The 18,477-nt window shown below is 36.6% G+C and overlaps 1 protein-coding gene across 1 annotated transcript in view; it reads left to right on the top strand.

Annotated features, from left to right (window-relative positions):
* The window catches only part of LOC117400323 (contactin-associated protein-like 2), a 508,692-nt gene that overhangs the window by 203,104 nt on the left and 287,111 nt on the right, over positions 1–18,477 (top strand). The window contains exon 3 of the mRNA XM_034000113.3: positions 13,264–13,457. Within this exon, the coding sequence (XP_033856004.3) occupies positions 13,264–13,457 (194 nt within the window). The remainder of the gene's footprint in view (positions 1–13,263; positions 13,458–18,477) is intronic.

Here is an 18,477-nt window from a genome sequence, read left to right as displayed (position 1 = left end):
ATTTTTCTGTATTTTGGAAGACTTCGATATTATCTATCGAAATACGTGGACAGTATTGATATACCATTTTCATACCGATGCCCAAACCTAATTTAAAGTTATCATAAGCATATTATTTCAGATTTATATTGATTCATAATTTCTGTAAATGAACAATTATCACAAGGAAAGTGCCTGTTGTGTTTTTTGTTAGTTTATGACAGTGTTCATTGCATTTTGGTTACACTTCATCTCTGTAATGTGACAGATGGCAATTCATGTTTCACCAACTATTCCCTAGTTGTAGAACTGATGAGATGTCTTTCATTCCTGTGGCTCAGAATTACAATTAAATAATACTTTGATTTGTCACACAGACAGGTCCTCCCACTTGATTTGGGAAGTACCTTTCAAGCCCCATGCTTCTCTGTATCTTGTATAGTTTTATACAAAATCTAATTTATATATTTTTTAAAAGTACTGTCACTGAGGGCATTGTACTCATCAACAACGAGCAAACAAGTTATACCTGTTTTTCAGAGGTTTTCAATTTAATTTAAATGAAAAAAATGTGTGTTGCCTTCATCCATAATATGAGAACACTGCAAGGAATATGAACAAATCAATGAAATTAAAAGAAATAGCCCTACAAACATTCAAATGTCTTTATATATGGGTTTTTACATAACGTCTTGACATCTTACAAATTACAAATTACTTCCTGTTCCTAGCAGAGTATCTATCCTTGGCAATATTGACTGGCGGTTTGTTTGTGGAGAGAGATTATAAATGTTGTAAAATAACAAGCAAGTACTGTAATCAGGGGCAAGACCTGATCCAAGATGAATTTACTTTCCAGGTTTTACCTTGTTGCAGTCTTGTATGGTCTTACATGACATGGCAGTGATAGATTATGTTAGATTAGGAAGAGTGGAGATGAGTCCTATGGCACACTCCTTATGAAATAACATGTTGTCTCTCAACGCAGTTACAGGATACCCAGTCAGCCTAAGGATGTGTGGATGGTTATAGCAGAAATAAGTGGATTTTACCTCCCGTCAAGTGAATTAAGAAAAAAGTTTTGAGTTGCTTAAAAATACAATCATGCAGAACCACAGAGTTTTAAATATGTTTATATACGTGTCATTTTCAAAATGTAGTTACTTTGGAAACCAATTCCATGCCGGAGGAATAGATTTGTGCTGGCAGACTTACTGTTCCACCTGGGGGTTTTACCTAATTGCCTCATTTACTTCAACAGGATGATGATATAGCTGAACGTCCAGCGTGTGAAAGATTTCCAGTCATGACCACTTTACTTTCACTGCGGCCTCTCTGCCTAGTGGCTGTTCAGTTGACAGCTAGGCATGGGGCTATGATGTAGAATCTAGCTGCTTTAGGAATATATAAATAAAACAAGAGTTGTGCCCAATTATATTGAATTACTTGGATTTTTAATGACATTTATGTAAAACATTGTTTATTCACATGCTCTTCAACTTGTGAAATTGTTACTACACTTGACCATTTGGACGATTCCTATTAGTATTAAAATATTAACCACTCAATATGGCTCAATATTCATTCTACTTTAAGAGTAAGTAGCGGAGTTCCAAAAATATAGCGTTACATGTCCTCACGTTTTACTACAATTGTTTAAATAATGTATCTAATTTTTTTTTTCATTGTTAACATCCTGATAACATTTTACAGTTTTATAACTTTAAAGTCTGTTTCAAAGCTCTTTTCGAAATGTCAGCTCTAGTGCACACGATCCATGATGTGGTACGAATAGAAAAGCCAGTGCACTTATGTTTTTTTTTTTTTTTTTTTTTTTTTTAAATCGCTCTTCTTGCAGTGATTTAGAGGACAGATCTCAATCCCCAGTGCACTAGAACTGACATTATGAAAAGAGCTTTGAAACAGACGTTAAAGCTATATGTGTAAAAAGTTGTCAGGATGTTAACAATGAAAAGAAAAAATAGAGGTATGTTATTTAAGCAGGTGTAGCAACATGTGGGGACGCTAGGATTTACTGGGCCCTGGTGCAAGACTGAAATAGACCACCCCTCTCAAAAAAAGAAAAAAGCACATTGCTGCTGCAGCACAACCTAAAGAAAACCTTTTGAAAATAAATACATTAGCAGCAAAATTTGAATTTTCCAACAAAACATATTGCCCTGTACATAATTAGATAGTAACATGTCTAAAAATAATGTTAATTTAAGATCACTGTGAACAAGACAGTAATCATTCAAGTAACAGTATAGCCAAAATTATGTAACAAGATTAATCAATGTGTTTATAACTTGATTTAGTTAATATTGGAACATATTAATAGCTCCGAATTAGTCACAAAATGTATTAATCACAGGCATGAATTGGATTTTTTAATTCATGTTTTAGCATCATGGCTGACAGTGATTTGGGGATGCTGTTTGTGTTGATTTTTTTTTTTTCCAGACAGAAAGTTCCAAGCAGTAGTTATATCATATGTAATAAACTATAACATTAATATCATGGGTCAAATATAGAAAATATCTCGCTATACAGTACAGACCATCATAAATCGAGGCTAAGTTTATTGTATTTTGCCAGTATTGCAAGTACACGTTTAGTATTACATCTCCCAGCAGAGAAATCACATGATGGTAATACTGACCTATTGCCAGAGCACTACCTCTGCGTCCCGCCTCCTCTAAGCTGTGATATGCAAATTTGTGTTTTGATTGACAGTCCGCCAATATTACCTTGCTACAGTTTATTTTTCTAATCCCAGTAAAAAATGGACTCGGGGCTGGGCCCCCCAAAGGCTAGGCCTGGGTGCAGTTGCATCCCTTGCGTCCCGTATAAAGGCTCATTGACCTGATCGACAAATTCAAAACCTATTTTAAAATGTCAGCTGGCAGTACAATATCGTGAGGCGAGGCATGTTGCCCTCTACATAATTAGATAGTAATGTTAAACATTCTAAAACATAAGAGTTGTTTTTAATTGGTTATTTAAACTGAGTTTTTAAAACATTTTAATAATAATGGAAGTGTGTGCGGTTCGTGTGTTTGTATGTAAAGTGTTGCTATATTGGGTAATTATGGGATGGAGGTCTTGGGGTAGCTTTAGCTTTTATTGTTTTTTTGTTTGTTTGTTTTTGTTTTGCATTTTATTTTATGTATACAAACATACAGTTAAACAACAACAAAAATAACATATTAAAGGAGAATAAGTGCAATATTGGCACTTGCCCAGTGTGATGCACTGTTTTATCTAAAAGCTTATGCAAGTCTTAGTTACTCTATCAATTTCAACAGCATGTGTAGAAATATCTTTTTCCTCTCAGGCAAATAAAGACCTGCCTTCGCAATACGGTCGCTGAAAACTAAATAGTTGGACTTGAACTTCTCAACATTCACCGGGTATTCCAGTGAATAGTGTGAAGTGATTGACAGACCCATAACTAGCGCTTGAACTTAGTATTTTACAGGGTTTGTCCACAAGTACAGAAGCAAAAGAAAAACAAAGGAAGAAAACACAAAAGAGTCTTCAGAAAGTGCAAAGCCACAAGAAAGTTATAGTCAATTTGAATAATTTTATGCTGGCTTTAATAAAAGGGTTGTCATTGTTAGTTATAGTTTTTTCTTGCATTTAATGTTTTTGATGTTGTGAACGTTTTAAATGGCACACAATTACGCTGAAATGGGAAGTAAATAGGAGCGTGATCAACATTTACAGTGCAGACTATTTTGGATTATTTATAATAACTGTCTAATAGAAAGCGAATATGTGTGTATTAAAGGGTTTGACTATACTACTAAATATAACATTATAGCGATTCATAAATGCTCTTTACTAAAGGTTCTTAAAAGTAGCCATAAGAGGTGTGTTAACACAATCCCGTAACACGCATCTTAAAACTATAAATAAGTTGGTATTTACTAATGTGAATGCCGCTTACTAAGACGCGTGCTATGGAAATCATTAGCATATTAAGACGTGCCGTATCACAGAAGATAAGGCACATTTTAACGAAGTGACGACATAGGGACCACTGACTATAATGAGCAGAGATTGAAATACGCAGTTGTCAGTTCTTGACAACTGTGTTTGAAGGGTAAGATTTCAAAAATAAATAAATAAAACGTTATAAACAATCCTACCTAGACACTGTCATGGCTGTACAGTATATATAAAAAAAGAATTTTGCTTATACAGTATATATAGTAGTCTGTTTTTTTTTTTTTTTTTTTATCCATCCTTGATTAGATCAGTCCCTTAGGCTGCATTAATGAAACTGTGAATACAACAAAGTATGGAGTTGGCATTTAGACCAGGTGGCATATTTCAGCGATCAACGCATTTCTGTACATTGAAATGCTGTTCACGTGTTTTACAACGTGGATCTCGCAGACACCAATTGCAAGAAATGCACAGGTAATAATAACTAGGAGTAACTATACTGTACATAGCCTACTGTATAATCTATCGTATCTAGACAAAGAATAATTTTGTACAGAAAAGTACAAAATGGTTACGCTGTGAAGGTACAGAATTATTGGTACAGAAGTAAAAGCAGGTATGCAGAAGGTATCGACCCCAGTGCCAGCCGACACATGCAATGGTATAGCTGTGCCCAAATCGTGTGAAGAAAAAAAAAGTGCACTGTATGCAGGTATGTGATTTAGGAGAACACTTCCTTTGATATTATGTTGTGATTGTAAACCCAATTTCCTTTATTTATTATTATGTCTGTATGAACGCAGTTATGTTTTTTTTTTTATCGTTTGCATAGTAAGTTATGAACATTTTTTTTTCATTTACATAGTAAGCTTTTGCATGCTTTTTATGTCTATAGGCTACTAGTCCAATGTTCTATACGGTATTTGTTATACATATTCAATACTTGCTGTCAGTCTACTTTTATACACACATGAAGGACGTTTTTGTACAATACCTGCCATACCCACCAAACTAAATGCAATGGTTGATTTACAGAAGATACTGTAATCTGGTCCAATGGATTTTGTCATGGTACATATAAAGGATAACCAGTCAGAAATGGGACAGTGAGTGTAATGTTGTATTAAGTAGTTGTAATCACAGGTATGGTAATTTACAATGCAACCCAAATACTAGAAGCTCCTACGGCATTTATTTGATAGGTTTATTTGATAGATTAAAAAAAATATCTTTGCCTGATGTACTTATTTTCTAGGTAAACTAGTCTGAAACATCTGCTTTCCTTGTATGCTGTTAGACCTCAGCTCTTCAGTTTATAATTGTTTTGGGTTTTTTTTTCTAAGAAATGGCAGAATCTAAAAAAAAAAGTGTTTGCAAAGGATCGATTATTGTTGATTAACCTGTGCGCTAATCGATTAGGAAATTGGCTGCTGATTTGCCAAACAATTAAAAGTACAAAAGAAAAAAACATTAGCACAGCTCAGTTTTTTCGGCTGTAGCAGCTCAAAGAACAGGTTTTGAAGCAGATTTATAATCTTCCAAAACAGATTGTTCAATATCACAGTTGCTGTACCCCAGTAAAACCAATCTAGCTACTACAACATAAATTGCAACAGCCAGAATGTCAGAATCAGTTAGGGTTGCCACCTGACTTGCATTAACTGCCTCGCTTAATTAATTTAATTGTTTTACTTGCTAGTTACCAAAAGCACACACCCGCACGGGAGTGGGAATTACTTTCTGTGAGGATCCTTTCTATCCATCAGTCATATGCAGCTTGCTGATTTGCTTTATTTGTTTGTTTGGTTCAGTGGTCCCCAACCCTGGTCCTGGAGAGCTACTGTGGCTGCTGGTTTTTGTTTCAACCAATCTCTGTTACTTCATTGAACCAATTATTGGCTTAATTAGTCAAGATTAACAGGTATTCCAGATCTTTAGCCACTGATGATGTAAAGACACCTGTAAAACCTGCTGGATAGGGGCTCTCCTGGACCGTTTTAAAATGGGCCATATTCATAAAATGTTTGTAAGGAATGTTTTGTAGATGACTGTTTTTTAAAGCTCATTTAAACTAAGAATGTTTATAAAAAATACAAATAAAAAATGTAAATAAAAAGGTACAGGTTGTGGTTTTTAAAGGCTATAGATTTTTTTTTTATTTATTTACATATATTTAAAGAGCATTAAGTAAACAAGACCACAGACTGAGAATACATTTTGATCTTTGACTGCGCCAAAGACCTTATTTCCTGCAAGTGTTTGAGCGAAGTGTAGCAATATAAAATTGAACCCATGCTGTGAATCAGTCTGAATAATATTAAACCCAGGAACGTCTGTTATACTAATTTAAGTCTGCTCCTAGCTCATATACAGTATATATTGCACTTCTTTGGTGGACTTTGTAACAAATGATCGGCACATAAGAATTAAAAAGTCTGCAGTAAATATTATCCACTTCATTGAGGCAGTTCAACAGCTGAACATTTTTTAGTTCAAGCAAAAAATAAATGCATTACTGTTTACTCTTGCATGCTGGATGTTTTAATGACATATTGTATTATCATCTGAGAAATATTACCTGACAGCAATACAGAAGTTTGAATTTCAAACTGTAATAACTTGGCAAAGGGGAAAGGAAAGTAGACTATAGAGGTTAAAGTCTAATTGAAGCCTTGTGTTAAATATTGTTAAATATCTAATACTGACTATTTAGTGTTTTCGTTTTCACTTTCTGGTCATAACAAACAAACTGTAATGACAGGTAATTATTGCAGTTAAGCTGTAATTCATGTCCATTAGTTAATAGAGATATGGTTTGTGAAATTGTAATTCAACTTAACAAAAGTCACAGGGCCATATTTACAAAGCATTTCCTCCATTCTTTAATTAAAGGAGAATGATGTTAATGCTAAATAATTAAAAACAAAACATTTTGTGAGAACCTGACAGTATAACTTAGTTATTTGGTTCTAGTTTGGTTCTGTATATTTTACGACCACATACAGTAACCTTAGTAATTGAAAGAGGTGACTGAGACAAAAAATAAGGTTCTCTGATGCTTCGAATTCCAGATTCCATAATAAAGGTTCGTGAAAATCAGCTGTAGTTCCAAAGGAAACCGTTCTGATTGATTAACCCAGCACTCTACTAGGTGCTGTATCTTGAAGTTCTATCTCCCAAGTAAAGTCAATAACACCTCAGATAAAAGGCTAATTAAAAAGGATTCATCTTGAAGGTCACATGAGTCATCAGTTAATAGAGGGATATGCTTTGTGAAGTTGTCCCTGGGGCCAAAAATATGTATCTGCTCTTGATAAAAAGCCATTTCTGATTTAAATGATCTCATCATTTCTGGTCGTGATAAATGCATTTTCTAATTTGTGTCAGGCTTGCAGCAGTTTTTTGTGGCTTTTATACCTGAACAAAAGCAACATTGAAAATGGATACTTGCAAAGCATACGACATAGTTTATTTAGATTTCCAGAAAGCTTTTGACAAAGTCCCGCATAAAAGATTAATTCTCAAACTGAACACAGTAGGGATTCAAGGAAATGCATGCACATGGATTAGGGAGTGGTTAACATGTAGAAAACAGAAAGTACTGATTAGAGGAGAAACCTCAAAATGGAGCGAGGTAACCAGTGGTGTACCACAGGGATCAGTATTAGGTCCTCTGCTATTCCTAATCTACATTAATGATTTAGATTCTGGTATAGTAAGCAAACTTGTTAAATTTGCAGATGACACAAAAATAGGAGGAGTGGCAAACAATGTTGCAGCAGCAAAGGTCATTCAAAATGATCTAGACAGCATTCAGAACTGGGCAGACACATGGCAAATTACATTTAATAGAGAAAAGTGTAAAATATTGCATGCAGGCAATAAAAATGTGCATTATAAATATCATATGGGAGATACTGAAATTGAAGAAGGGAACTATGAAAAAGACCTAGGAGTTTATGTTGACTCAGAAATGTCTTCATCTAGACAATGGGGAAGCTATAAAAAAGGCCAATAAGATGCTCGGATATATTGTGAGAAGTGTTGAATTTAAATCAAGGGAAGTAATGTTAAAACTTTACAATGCATTAGTAAGACCTCACCTAGAATATTGTGTTCAGTTCTGGTCACCTTGTCACAAAAAGGATATTGCTGCTCTAGAAAGAGTGCAAAGAAGAGCAACCAGAATTATCCTGGGTTTAAAAGGCATGTCGTATGCAGACAGGCTAAAATAATTGAATCTATTCAGTCTTGAACAAAGAAGACTACGCGGCGATCTGATTCAAACATTCAAAATCCTAAAAGGTATAGACAATGTCGACCCAGGGGACTTCTTTGACCTGAAAAAAGAAACAAGGACCAGGGGTCACAAATGGATATTAGATGAAGGGGCATTCAGAACAGAAAATAGGAGGCCTGAATGGCCTCCTCTCGTTTGTAAACTTTCTTATGTTCTTATGTTCTTACTACCTGAATAAAACAAACATAATTAGATTCAATTCAAAAGCAGAGCTATCAGTATGTTGAGAAGGTTGATGACAATGATACATATCAGCAGTGTACAGCATAGTATAGAATAAGAATTACTGGTGTCCCAGAGTGGCTCGCCTGGTAAAAGCACGGCCACAGGGTGAGTCATACAGTCTTGGGAGTACAGGTTGCGGAGGGAGTTTGCATTGGCTCTGGTGCTCCTGCGGATTAGGGAGCCATAACCGGCAGGGACTATTTCTCCTCATCGCGCTACACTATTACATTGCTACACCTACTTTTCTAGGCATTTGTATACAATTTTGAACACTGAGGAGGTTTTACTTTTTAAGTTACAAAAATGAAAGAGATTAGAACTCATATGGAAATTTGTGCATCTCAGAGTGGTGATGAAAATTAAATCCAAATTGACTGCGTCGCGTGGATCCCCTTAGGGATCAGTTACAGTTACAGTATATTATTATTATTATTATTATTATTATTATTATTATTATTATTATTATTATTATTATTATTATTATTAGTTGTAGTAGTATTAGTATTTTTTAGTATTTATATTTGGCAGATGCCTTTATCCTTAACCCAATATTGCACATTCAAAGTGTGAGCAAGACAAAGGAAGACAAATCTACCTTTCTATTAGATGGGTAATTTGATGTATCCTTAAATATCAACAGAACACACCTCCCAGTAGTGTCAGATAAGAAGTCCAATACTGTTGTGATCCTATTCGAGGGAACTCTGAATTTTGTTCTACCTGCTTTACACCAGCTACCAGCACTGGTCAAAAAATGTAATTTCATACAGGTGAACCAATTTCAGCATCCAAAATTATTCTAGAACAGCTAACTGAAATGTATTATACAGTAGGACAGCATCGTAGTAAATACTCCTCTGTCCCCTTTACTTCTCCCATGTGGTACACTGGACAAGATTTTATATATCTATTGACCGTCCTCTGTTTTGTATATTTCTCTCTAACATCTGTTCGGGTGGCAGGTTGGAGATTAGAAGACAGACATCAAAGGAAATTTTGCCTTCCTCACCAAAGAAGCTGTTGTCCTTTTCACACTGTCCTGCTGCTGTCAAGTACTGATGTCCCTCTGGATTTTGTGGGTGGGGCAGTGTCTTATTAGCCATCATACATAACTACTTTCCTGCAGTGTTCAGACTTCAAATTGCTCTTAAAAAGCTAGTTTATGCTATGCATGCTTTTAAGATCAGATTTAAAGGCATTGATTTTTTAATGATATTCCATGTTTATCTGGTTGGACTGCAGATGTGATTAATGGCTGCATGGTGAGATAAGATATTGGATTGTTCTGGTGGCAATTTGTTAGTGCCTGTTTTGCCAGCTGAAAAGTTTGCTTAATGGACCTCGTTCAAAGAAAACTGCAATACATACAACATTTGAATACCACCCTGTAATAGTCAGTGTTCCGTCAGTGGCTTCGTACATGCGCTCTGTCTGTAACAAATTGTGCAGAAATCTCCACATCTGCAGCTTCTGCGGCGATGCCCATTCCAGAATCATTTGCCCAGTCGCTACTCCACACTGCTGCCGATCTTAGCAGCTCACCAGTCCATCGCTAGCATGCCCAGAGTGGGGGGCTACCTAACTGCCAGGCCCACCAGAGGTTTTCCACTTATTAGAAGGGTTTTTTTCCTCTCCACTGAGCGGTAGATAAACACATAGCCATTACACTAACCATCCTCTCTGTCTCGTAAGTCCTTTTCTATCTTGTGTATATGTCATGTGTTGGCACGTGCTCCTCTGTCTCACAATGCGGGATTCTGCAGGAAGCCAGGGGTACATTTTTCAGGGGTTAGTGATCACACTTACCCAACCTCGGGTCAGGCTTCAGCCACCCTCACCATTCAAAGGGAGGTCCTCACCGCGTAAGTTAGAGGGGACCCCCCAGCCACACTATTCTTTTGCAGCTCATGCGCTTTATCTTACCTCAATCGAGAGGTTATTCTGCTTTCAACCTATACTCAGGACGTGGCCCGCTATACGCTTCCAGTGCTCGAGTCCTACACTACAGAGCTCGAGTCCTACACCTCTTTTACTTCCCTCTAGGTTCCCTGCGGGTGCTTCTCCGTGCCCGACTTTGGAGGCCTGTGCCTCACCTCATCAGAGGGCAGCACCAGACCAGTCAGGGAGTCCATTCTATCCTTTGCTTTCAGATTCTTAATCACACCTAGAACCAGCTTCCTCGTCCGACGGCGCCTATCGTGTGTTTTCGGGTCCCCAAGGTTGCCCTAATCATCATCAGTCAAGGCTCCCAATGGTTGGGGACATCCTTTCCTATCCATTCCTCTCAAGCACACATCGCAAACAGCTTGATCACAAGTCACTCTTTCAATCTCAAGTTGCACAAGCATCTCAAACCTATTATCAAGATTCTCAATTGCTTTCTCCGCTCTAGCTCACACCCCACGAATTGCTCATCGCTGATCCTAATTGCATTTCATTCTACAGTTGCCTAGTTTATCATTGTGCTTTTGTTATTTTCACTCGTTTAACAGAGTTGTCTGACAGATTTTCTTATCTGCATTAAAATTCCCAGTACAGAATGTACACTGATAGGAAATCCATCATTTAAAATCTCCTTGATTTTTAGCAAATAAAAAATGATCTTTAATTAGAACTTTTCTCTTTATTAGGATGCAGAGACAGCTTAACAAATACTAATTAACATTTAATTAACATTTAAAGGGAGTAGAGATTTGTAAAATAGAAACCAAAAAGTCCAAGCTCTATTTCTATCTAATGGTTTATATCAGATAGTTGTATCAAAGAGAAATGACGGGCCAGTCCTGATGTATGTAAACTGTTTAACTCAGCGGTCATGTTATCTTGTAAGAAACGAGAGTAAACAAGTCTGCTTTAATAACCTTTCAAGATGCTATCTGTTCAGATCTCACTGACAGCACACCATATCCTAATCATTACATTGCACACAGATTGCTGTGTTTCTGATTTGATCACAGAAGGATGTGTTATTAACTTTGATATCTTACATAATAGCAGTGTGGCAGCAGTGTGGAGTAGTGTACAAACTGTATAAATGTATAAATGGGTAATTGTATGTAAAAAATAATATGATATCTTGTAACAATTGTAAGTCGCCCTGGATAAGGGCGTCTGCTAAGAAATTAATAATAATAATAATAATAATAATAATAATAATAATAATAATAATAATAATAATAATAATAATAATAACATAATGTCAGATAAGTTACTGGTGTGGTAATTTGAAGTGCTCTTACTAAAAGAAACCAAGATTATGTTAAATGCATGAAAGAACGTCCTGTGCAATATACAACAGGGCAAAAAAGAAAACCCTAAATGATTTAAATATTAAATTGTAGCCAGCCTCTATACAGAATAGCAGACTTGAAACTAATAAAAAGGGAACTGAAACACCTAAAAGTGGATCTACACAGGAAGCGGGCAATGCAAGCTGGCTGAGTGACGAGTGCGCTGCGAGCAAATTTTATATCTCTATCAAAAGCGAATATTTTAGCAGAAACGGTCACGTGACCCTGTCCTTATCCGTCTCTCTGTTCTCCCACCCAATCCCACACAGGACAGTGATGGCCCATTCACAACACCACTCATGCCGCACATAGACTACAGAACAAGCAAGCAAAGCCAACACACAGGACAGAGAGAGAGAAGTCCCTGACAGGGGGAAGAGGTAAAACACACACAATCACGCACAATCACAACACAATGCACCCCCCGCACACCGCAAACAACTATTTACATAATTTCCCCTTCTCTTCCACCCCTCCCACAGTCCCAACAGTCCATACTGCATTAAAGCTGTTGCAGGTGGGGCTTATCCTGGAACTGGGGTTGGGGAGGGATTGCTGCTGACCCTGGGGCTGTGCCTGGAAACAGGGATGAAGCTGATCCTGGATGTGATTTTATGAGGGGGTTGGGAACTGACTGCTTCTGATTGGTCTGTTTCACTCTAGTCACTCGCGACTGGCGGGAGACATAGAACACATTTCTATTCCTGTGGAGTCGCACGCTTCACCCAGACTGTCCTCTGTCGTCGCTCGCAGTCGGTGTAGACGCACTCATACATTCCAGTCACTTCTAAATTATTAACTCGCATAGCTTGCTTCCAGTGTAGATCCATCTTTTTTTTCTTCTTTTCTTTAAATTTAGTAATCGCCAATTATTTTATTATTTTCTCCCAATTTGGCATATCCAATTATTTTTAGGCTCAGCTGACCGCTACAACCTCCCGCGCTGACTCGGGAGCTGACTGATTTTTTTCACACTGCAGACTCACAATACAGCCACCAAAGAGCTACAGCGTCAGAGGACAGGCAACCCTGCAGGCGCCCGGCAAGACTACAGGGGTCGCTGGTGCGCGATGAGCTGAGGACACCCTGGCCGACATAAGCACCCCCGCCCTGGGGGTCGCTCGCCAATTGTGCACCGCCCCCTGGGAGCTCCCGTCTATGGTCGGCAATAGAATAGCCTGGACTTGAACCGGTGACCTCCAGGCTATAGGGCGCATCCTGCACTCCACTTAGAGTGACTTTCTCGGGAGCCCCCATGTAGATCCATCTTAAGGCAAACACCTGAACCTCTTGTTCAGGGGTTAGCAGCCTAGGCTCTTTCAGTTCAAGCCATCACAGGGCCTTAATTAATTAATTGGCCCTGCAGAAGACCTGTTTAAAAATATTTACATGGTTAGCACAGTTTTGGAATGTAATGGAAGAACCAAGGTTACCATCCCCAGATATAATTCCAGAATATACAATTTGCACACACAGGTAGTACCATGAAGCCCTAACTGTATTTTTTCCACTTAGGTGCCGGCGGCTGGTCTCCATTGGACAGTGACCATTATCAGTGGCTGCAGGTGGATCTTGGGAGCAGGAAGCAAGTTACTGCCATAGCAACGCAGGGAAGATACAGCAGCTCTGATTGGGTGACCCTGTACAGACTTCTCTATAGCGACACTGGAAGGAACTGGAAACCATACCATCAAGATGGCAATATTTGGGTAAGCACACTGTAAAAGCATGGGCTTTTTTAGATACATTTTGAAATCAATATTATTCCAAAATTGCTAAGTGTTACCTTAACTATTTGGGGAGTAGAAAGTGCACTGAATAACTTATATTTATTAATATACAGAGAATAGTGTATTAATATTTAGTAATGAATCGGCTCCTGCCATGAATCAGAAAAGATGAAATACATGGAAACTGTGCAATAGAGAAGTATTAATAATCGTTGTGCAACTAATGTGTTCAACAACACTAGTAAGTGACAGAGTGTTTCGGTTTTTGCTTTTGAATCCCCAGGGCGGGAATATAGTGGTAGGCTATTAAAATAAACAGCCTCCCAAACTGATATTAAAAATGTACCAATTGTGAATACGGTATAAAAATCTAACGTTCATGACTAGCACCATTTTCATTTAAAATACAAGTAAATTTAAAAGCCATGCAGCCATTGTCTATTATACTGTACAAATGCTGGATGATGGGAATCAGAAACCACTACTGCACAGAATTGATAACGAATGGTATTTATGTGATTGTTATGGAGTATCACAACCTGGATGTGGGGGATGATCACTGGTATTCACGTTGCACCTTATTTATATTGCTAAACCAGGCAGATGATAATCAAATTTGACAAAGTAAAGCTTAAGTATACCTATTTTTTTTGCTGTTTTATTTTTTGTGCCTCTTTCAAATTAAAGTTCAATTCAATTTCCTATGTTTGCTCTACCTGTTTCAACTATTAAAAAGAAAAAAAAAACATACGTTAACTGTATTGTCAAAGTCTATTTAAGTGTACACTATTCTGAAATTCTAGATAATTAGCACAAATAAGTAACACATTTTACAGTCAGTGACAATGGTAATGATGACAGAGGATAAACAAAGCCACTTCTTAATTTCCAGCTGTGCGATGTTTTTTGGTAACAGAAGGTGCCTAATTATTCTGCTTATTTCGATTCAGGTATTTGTCAATTTTCTATTTCAATGTGTGTCCTCAAGCGTCAGAAAATTTATTGTACAACAAATCCAATCCATCAATAGTATATAAAATATAATCAATTTATGTTATTATCTTAATTATATAGTCTCTTATATCATAGGCTACAAAGGAATACTCTGATTAATTCTCAAAACAACAAGGCCTCAATTCTTCAATGGCTGTAAACCATTATGTTAACTCTAAGTTAGTCTTTCTTGCTTTAAAAAAACAATAAATAGATGATGGGATTTAGGGAGAAATGACCAAATAAAACATTATAATGTGGTAATTTTATTCTTGATACACATTGCTACAATTCCTCAATTACTAAAAAATAAAATGAAGCTATCTATAATTTCAAATGAAAAGCATTTTGGTTGCCCTTCAGGGTATATCTGTGTGTGGAATAAGTATGTACTTACATGGAAATTGTGTGTTGCCATTGAATTAGATCAGGTAACACAATGCTGTTTTCCACACAAGGGCATGAAACATAATTAATTGCCCATTTATTAGAATGTAATTATATGGATAATCATGCCCTGTAATTCAATGCTTCTGGTATTTTTATTTGAAAATAAAGACACATCTTTAAAAATCCAAAGCAGTAACTAATAATAATAATAATAATAATAATAATAATAATAATAATAATAATAATAATTTGAAAGGGAAAGATTTTTGCAATTGATATATGTGTGTTAACGGGTTACATAGTAAACACAACATTACAGCTTCTTTGTATCACTTTTTATTTAGTGCTCTGAATGCAGTTGCTTAAATATGTATTGTTATATGTTGGTGGAAAGATAAGAGAGAACACATCTCTGCATGTCTTATTTTTTTTTCTGGCATTACCCCATAGGTTACTGCAGATGACAGAGTGATTTAACAAGCTTCCAAAGTGTCACTGACTGACTTACAAGCTGGCCAGCGCATATATCTATTGACAAATAGCATTTTTCCCCAACACATTCTCCATTATCAGATGGGTCACTGCTTATAAACCCCCTTGTCAGCTGAAGGGTCTGATCATGTTTCCATTTTAGAACTAACTGATGATACTGTGTCTCCTGACTTGCTCACATCACACTGAACACGTTGATTTATAACAGTTTAATACGATCCTCGCGTGCTACACTAGAGCACTGCAAATCTGTGTTCTAATCACCCTTCACTTGTGCTTTATGGTGCAATTTGTATGTGGTGTGCACATTCTGTTTCCAGAAAATATTAGGATCATCCTGGACCACTATGAACAATGTAATCATATATTCAAATCTCCACATAAAATCTCCAGAGCTGCATAAAGCTTTAGTTCCATATCAGGGTTCTGGTGACAAGCTTCTCCTGGTTAAAGATGTAATCGCATCACTCAACTTGCTGACAGACCAATACGGAGACTTTGTTTCAGTGACTCCAGCCTTGTATTCCTTGTATACTGTGCATGTTTATTATTGTATAGGAAGGTATCACATGATGATGGTGACGCTTGCACCAAGTGAAAAATGATCAGCCATCATCAGTCAATATAACCAGATATTTAGCTTTGCAAAATATGATTTGGATTTACTGAACCTTAACCAAAAGTTTTCTGACTTGAATGAAACACCCATTCTCATCTAAAAAGTACAATATTGAGTATGATAGGGTGTTTCCTTGCTGAGGGATTACTTTGATTCTAGCATTGTTGTATGTACCAGTAAGCAATTACCTTACAGTAAAGTGTAATGTTTCTATAAGTGGCATTTATAGGACTATGAAGTTCAGTACCTATGTCAGCCTGTAGTTAATAGGGCTGTACATTTTCATAGACATCAGCTAATTATATTACACAAGGTCGCCGTCAGAGATACAGCAACTCTGATGCACACCAGATATCTGCATTGCTATCAGGAGTTGACAAAATTCCAAGGAAAGTAGGACAGGTGGCACCCCTACCAACCTGCTCATGTTAATCACTGGAATGGCAGTTTACCTCATCATAAACTGCAATGAGATGCGCAAACACTTTCAAAAACCTGGTACCATTGCTTCTAGGAACCATCTTTTTAAAGTAATTCGAATTGGTCTAAAATACAGCAGTTATGAAAGCTGTAGAATGTGAGAAGCAACATAAAGCAGAAGAGTACTAGTAAATGTGTTGCTGTAATATATAGTTTCTCAATACACTGACAGAAAAAATAATCCGATTATACTTTCTTATCAGCGTTACTATGGTTTCAGTACCAACATGTATTGGTTGTCTATTACATTTAGAAAACTATTCACGTGAATTATATACAATACCAGCGTTGCTACATATCAATCATAATGTAGTACTGATTCTCTCAAATGGTTAAACCAAAATCAGTATAACAAATATTCAGTTTAAAATGCTAAAATGCATTATTATTTATTATTTATTAATTAATTAATTAATTTATTTATTTATTTATTTATTTCTTAGCAGACGCCCTTACCCAGGGTGACTTACAGTTGTATACAAAAAATATATATCAAGAATTACAGTACATTTAAGAGCAAGATACAAAATACAATGACTTCAGTCCTAATAAGAGCAAATACAAAACACAGTACGATTTGATATCGGGGCAATTCAAGAGCAGATAACAGTGTTGATAGTTACATCAGGGTTAGATACGAGTGCAAGTGAAATACAAAGTACTACAGATTAGGTTAAGTGCAGGATTAAATACAGTAAAATAGGGAGCAGATAAGTACAAGTTAAAGTATTCATTTTGTGTCTTGTTACCAGGCAGTTACAAATAGTTCACCACCACTGAATTGCAGCCAGAGGCAACAATCATATTTTCCATCTGTGTGATTCTGTCTGGGAAGTTTTCTTTCGACCAAGACACACTTGTTGCAAATATACTGTACCTAATTAACTCATTACAACTATACAGTACAGCCAGTGAGGAAACCATTCATGAGAAGGTAGCAGCCCCCCAACCCCCCCCCCCCCCCCACCAGTACGTTATTTATTTATTTATTTATTTGTGTATTTATTTATTTATTAATGACCTGAGCAAAAACAGCACCATGCATTCCCAGAGTAATCTTCATTATTCATAACCCTCAGTTTAGAGTTATGCTGCACAGGACTGGGCAGGAGATGAGTAATATACAGTAGAGTTCCCATTAAACACATTTTTAATGAACAAGGCAATGAAAAGGGCAATGGTTAAAAGCTTTGTTTTTCTTTACCATACCAAACACTTTAGTGTTGATGCTTTATAATGTAATTCATTTATCAGCAAGCCCATCTCTGTGAATTACAGTCACATTATTCACACTTCCACCCACTCCTGCAAGCTCCTGTACTAGAGGTGTCTATGGATATTCAGATCACTGGCACGGCTTGGGAGTGCTTTGGGCAAGTGGCGAATATTTTCTACACATAATAAGGGAATTCTGAAATACAAAACAAGCAGCATGCCAACAGCAAGTACTGCTATTAACTTTATAAATATATAATTTCAGAGGATTACGGATGGTCAAGTAACTGCAGTATAAGTAGAGTTCCACGTTTCCGGTTTATTCTGAATTTTAACGAAAAATTACAGGATTTTTTTTTTAACTGGATGTTGGTTTTTACTGATTTATATCCGTTTTTTGTCTATTCAATATTATCCCTGTACTATTTTCTAGGAAATACACAATAATTTGATTAAAATGCTGTTTTATTTTGACTCTAACATTGTAATAAGCAGCCCTACACTGTATCCTAGGATACAGCAGTTGTTTAGATGTCAGAGGATCAAATAATGTTCAACTGTGGTTCTCTTTCACTTCACAAACACACTATCACCTGATTTATGTTGGCCAATCAAAATCTGATTTTTGTGGCAATTGCTGGGCGGAGTAACTACTAGCTTGATCAAAAGCTAAATTGAAATACTTAGACGAAAATATAATATTTTTAATGGATGAGGAATGGGGAGAAAACATAAATCAGTTTATGAATATTCAAAAGAAAAAGAATGTTTCGAAGTATACAAAAAGCAAAGAAGTGGGTCAGATGAGGC

This window comes from Acipenser ruthenus, chromosome 4, assembly GCF_902713425.1.
Source record: "Acipenser ruthenus chromosome 4, fAciRut3.2 maternal haplotype, whole genome shotgun sequence".
Lineage (NCBI taxonomy): Eukaryota > Metazoa > Chordata > Actinopteri > Acipenseriformes > Acipenseridae > Acipenser > Acipenser ruthenus.
The sequence above is the reverse complement of the archived record's forward strand: the minus strand, read 5'-3'. Positions and strand labels throughout refer to the sequence as shown.